Source organism: Ochotona curzoniae, unplaced genomic scaffold, assembly GCF_017591425.1.
Source record: "Ochotona curzoniae isolate NIBS_2020 unplaced genomic scaffold, NIBS_Ocur_1.0 contig_1, whole genome shotgun sequence".
Classification (NCBI taxonomy): Eukaryota; Metazoa; Chordata; class Mammalia; order Lagomorpha; family Ochotonidae; genus Ochotona; species Ochotona curzoniae.
This window is the reverse complement of record NW_024464918.1, coordinates 12,557,412-12,562,378: the sequence shown is the minus strand read 5'-3', so window position 1 is coordinate 12,562,378 and position 4,967 is coordinate 12,557,412. Positions and strand designations below refer to the sequence as shown.

The 4,967-nt window shown below is 52.0% G+C and overlaps 1 protein-coding gene across 2 annotated transcripts; it reads left to right on the top strand.

Moving 5' to 3' along the window:
- The first annotated feature begins 210 nt into the window (after positions 1-210).
- Positions 211-4,458, top strand: PTTG1 (PTTG1 regulator of sister chromatid separation, securin). Of its 2 annotated transcripts, none has more exons than XM_040985800.1 (6): positions 211-384; positions 640-741; positions 1,011-1,189; positions 2,923-3,016; positions 3,674-3,832; positions 4,327-4,458. In XM_040985800.1, exons 2-6 carry the CDS (start codon positions 651-653, stop codon positions 4,401-4,403), a joined length of 600 nt encoding a protein of 199 aa, XP_040841734.1. In that variant the 5' UTR covers positions 211-384; positions 640-650; the 3' UTR covers positions 4,404-4,458. The 2 variants fall into 2 exon arrangements, with proteins under 2 accessions (XP_040841734.1, XP_040841679.1); XM_040985745.1 differs by having other exon boundaries at positions 1,008-1,189.
- The last annotated feature ends 509 nt before the right edge of the window (positions 4,459-4,967 follow it).

Here is a 4,967-nt window from a genome sequence, read left to right as displayed (position 1 = left end):
GCAGTGATTGGAGCTGAGCTGATCCGGAGCCAGGTCCCAAGGCTCTGGACGGTCCTCCACTGCTTCCGAAGACTTCGCTTGGGGGCGGAGCTCTGGCACCTGAAGCCTCCCCCATTGGCTCTCCTGGGAACCCCGCCCCCTCCGGCCGTCCTTCTGGGCGGGCGAGCCAATCGGGTCCCGAGTTGTGGTTTAAACCGGGAGCGTGCGGCCGTCTCGGGCTGCGGGGAGTTTGGCTGTTGAGCTCCGAGGTTTCCCACTGCAGCGTCCCGAGTGTTTGGACGCGCCGGGTCGTGTCGGGAAGCAGGCGGCGTGGGGGTGCTGGCTGTGAGTCCGGAGGGGCCGCTGCCTCTGGCTGCGTTCTGGACCCTGGGTGATTGAGCTCAGGTGGGTGCCAGCCCTAGTCCGCCCGCCCACCCTCCGGTCGGGAGCTGCGAACCTGCGACCCCAGTGTGAGAGCTGGATAAAAAGCCTTTTCCCGCAAGCATGCGCTTTTCCCACTGGCTGGTTGGCTCATGGGGGTTTTGTGTGGACGTCTCCAGAGTTGAAAGTGTGTGTGTGTCTGTGGCGGGGGTGGGGTGTCTGTGCTGTCCCCAGCTTCTCCCTTTCCCGGGTCCCCTAACGTGTACGTCTCGCTTCTAGAATCAAGCAGGATGGCTACCCTGATCTTTGTGGATAAGGAGAATGGAGAACCTGGCAGCCGCGTGGCTCCCAAGGATGCGCTGAAGCTGGGATCTGGGCTGGGTAAGTGCTCCGTGCTGCGGTCCGAGGCGCAGGTGTGGGCGCTCAGCGAGGGCTGGGCTGGACCTGGGGACGACTGGAGTCCCTGCCTCCCGGCCTCCCTCTCCGTGTGGGATGTATAATTGAGGTGGTGGGGAGGGCTGATCCCCACCACTGGTCATGCTGTTGCCTGCAGTGGGGAGAGAAGGTGCCCTTTCTATATCTACTGGGGCGTAAATTTGCACAGGTGTTCCCTGCCTGAATGTTGTTAGGTGAGACTTTTTCTCCAGCAGGGAAAGCCTTAGATGGCAGAACCTCGGCCTCAGTGCCGCTTGCGGGCAAAAAGTTTGATGCTGCATCAGCTTTCCCTAAAGCTGCCAGAAAGGCCTTGGGGACTGTCAACCGAGCTACAGAAAAGGAGGTGAAGACCAACGCGCCCCTCAAACCGAAACAGGCGAGCGTCGCCAAGAAGGTGAGTGTGGTCCATGAAGACGGGCGCGCCTGAGCCTGTGTCCCCGTGAAAGGATGATTGAGGGGATTCGTGGCTTCCATCCCTCTGATTAGAAGGGATAACAGGGTGGCAAGCTCAGAGGGGCGGAACCCTGGGGCCCTCCCTGGACCTGGAGGCGGGAGGTTTTACAAGCGACTGAGTGCAGATGCTCAGCTTGCTGACCCTGACCTTGTATGTTGAAGCAGGCTGGCTGGTGGTCTCCACTTGGAGGGAGCCTCACTGCTCGGGACACAGGTGCTCTGCATCTCTCACAGCCGCTCTGGCGTCAGGTGCCCCTACTGGCTCCGGATCTTGGTCAGCCCTGGTTGTGAAAGAATGTAGATGGGCCTTTTGTTTAAAGAATTCTCATGTATATTAATACAATCAGCTAGCGCTTTTTAGCAAAGCTGTGACTGCCTGTGGTGCAACTTAGGGCAAGGCTGTCTGAACAATATTGACTTGGAGGAAAGTGTTAAATACCGGTACTGCAAAGAAAAGACAAAGCTAAGGGGAACGTCGTACAGAGTGGGCATGTGGTGACTGGTGCAGTAGGGATTCTGTGCAGGCAAGTTGAAACGTGGTTTTCCGTTTTGGCCCACTACTGCCATAGATGCCCACTTGGTGATTCCAGACTAGGGAACTGTCCAAACACTTTTTTAAAAAAGATTGATTTTTTAAAAAATTTTGATTGGAAAGGCATATATACAGAAGAGGAGAAACGGAGGAAGATCTGTCTGTTGATTTACTCCCCAAGCAGCCGCAAAAGCAAATCCGAAGCCAGGAGCCTTGGTCGCTTCTGGGTCTCCCACACTGGTGCAGGGTCCCAAGGCTTTGAGCCGTCCGCAACTGCTCTCCCAGGCAACAAGCAGGGAGCTGGATGGGAAGCGGGGCTGCCAGGACTTGAACCCGTACCCATGTGGGATCCCGGGCGTGTGCAAAGCAAGGACTTTAGCCCAAGTCTTTGGCTCTCTTACTGCTTCCTGTTGTGTACATCTGAGGAACACAAAGAAGCTTTTAATATTAACTAGGCGAGTAGGTTAAAGCCAATGGGGAATGGCGTTTCCATAAACCATCAAGGGCTTGAGAGATGAGCTAGATTCCTGCCCATTTTCTCCTCTGTTGGGTTGAATAATTGAGTTGATTGGTTGTGAATTAACTGCATTCTTGGTACTTTGTGCTGGTAGACTTCACATTTGAGCTAGAATTTTCTATCTGGTTTACATTTAGGTATAAATGTGAGAATTAAGGATTACGGCTTTTTTTTTAGGAGGCAGTATGAAATTGACAAATTCAAAAAATAGTAAAGCAATCATACATGTATTTAAAATTTTGTTGGAAAGGCAGACGTGGGGGTCGGGGTGACGGAGTGGTTGCGTTCAGGGAAGTTCCCTCCCAGCTGCTGGTGCCTGGAGCTGCTGGGGTCAGGCCAAGCTGGGCTGGGGGCTCGATCTGGCCCTCCTGTGTAGTGGGAACCCTAGTACTTGAGCCACCAGTTACCAGCCCCTCCCTAGGGTGTGCGTTAGCGAGCAGCTGGGTTAGAAGTAGCCAGGAGTGGAGTCCAGCTGGGCAGGGGGTGCCACTGTCCCAAATGCTACCCCAAGCACAGCACCATGCAGTTCCCCGCAGCTGCGTACTTTGAAGAGCCTTATCATGTATTCCATCCATCGGTTGCCAAGGCTTCCGTTCTTCCTAATCTGTATTTTCTTCGATTCCAGATGACCGAGAAGAAGGTTAAAGCGAAAACCTCTGCGCCTGCTCCAGATGACACCTATCCCGAAATAGAAAAATTCTTTCCCTTCAATCCTATAGGTAACATCTGTGAGTGTTCGCGGGTGGGAGGAGGGCTCTTGGTCTGGAGTTGGGCTTGAGTTTCCCTCAGCTGTCACTGGATGAGAGGATGGTGAAGAAGTCATGTGCTGAGACGTGCTTTATGCAAACATTGCTGTTGATAGAATGATACGCAAGGCGTTCCTTGAGGTCAGGAGATGAGGAGGTGCCAGCGTGTGGAGGACCTGGTACTGAACGCGTGGGACCCTGCCATCCTCATAGCTTGGCTCCCGGGGAAGGGGAGAGGAGCGTGCTCACACTGAACAAGTCTTCGTAGCAAGAAGGGGGAGTGTAGGTCAAGTTGAAAAACGCATGCATGTTGGTTGGTAGGATTTTTGGCTAGAAACTATATAGCCAGTGAAATGATGTGGGTGTATGTTTTGTTTTTAAAAAACTTTGAATCTGCTATATTTTCTGGAAATATATTCTAGGAGAATCACTATCATGTGCTAGGCACAATTAGGCTTTGGATACAGGTTAGCCGGACAAGAACCTACATTGAGGGATGCCCCCAATTTTAGAAGGAAGCTATGAAATACTTTTGACCTCGAGGAGCCCCTGGGGCCCTTGGCTCTCCATACTGTCCCCCAACGGCATCAGACGCAGCTGCCCTGACGAAATGCTTCCTCCCGCTGTTAGATTTCGAGAGTTTCGACCTGCCGGAAGAGCACCAGATCGCGCCCCTGACCTTGAAGGGCGTGCCTCTCATGATCCTCGATAAGGAGCGAGAGCTTGATAGGCTGTTGGAGCTGGGCCCCCCTTCGCCCGTGAAGATGCCTTCTCCATCCTGGGAATCTGGTAAGTCACAGAGCTTTCCAGAAGGACCACAGAGCTGGTTTGCCCGAACATTTCCATTTCTGAAGGCCCAGACCATCCAGAGATGAGACTTGACGCTCAGCTGCTTAGGGTGTAAGTTAAAAAACGGACTGGATTTTATTGGGATGAGAATCCCGAGATGCATACGCAGCTGACCGAGGACCCGAGCACCTGTGATGGTGAGCCGCGGCTCGGGCTCAGACGGGCTAACTCCTCCGATCTCGGGTTTTGTTAGCAAGGCTGTTTGCTCTTAACTTTGCCTCTGACCCATACATTTCAGACTCATTGCTAATGAAGCGTCTTGGGGACCACAGCTGTATCCCAAGAAGTATGTTGTGAGGAGGAATCTAGAGTCGGGGGGACTCCATAGACAAAGGGAAAAGCTTGAATCTGTGATTGAAAGTTAGGGCTCCCATCTGATGTGGACAGTGACTGGAGGATTTGCAGGAATGCAGTAAGAAATGTCTGTTTTCCAGGTCTGCCGTCTCCTACAAGCATCCTGTCGGCCCTGGATGTTGAACTACCACCTGTGTGTTACGACATGGAAATTTAAATTTCTTACTGCTTTGTAAATTGTGTGTATTTGTGTTAATAAAGCCTTTCTTTAATGGATATTAATTCTAATGTTGTTGCTATTCCCTGTTTTACTTTGGAGCTGCTGAGGTGTTAGAACCAGCTGAGGTGTTAGGCAAAACTCTACCGACAGTTTTAGTTTATAAAAATTTTCTTAAAGTCCTTTGGGTTTACTTTAGAAGCTCGCCATTGTTTGCCTTAAAGTGTTCCTTTATTGTGTGTGTACACCTTAATGTCCTTTGGCCATTAACTAGTGAGCTATTAAATCTAATTAGAAGGCCACTTCCAGCTCCTTCAGGTGGCGCTGCTCGGCCTCGGTTGTTGCTGGTTCTGTGGAGTTGCTGTATTGGAAAGGCCCTAAATCTCAGCGCCTCAGGGGGCCTTGTAGGCCTCCGGGGAGACGCTGCAGATCATCAGGGAGGGTATGGAAACGGTAACTCATCCACTGTTGGAAATCTTGTAACCATCTATGAGATTAATGTCTGACACTTCTGAGAATCCTTCTTCTGAGAATCCCACTTCTGGGAATCTTTGGGTTGTCTTT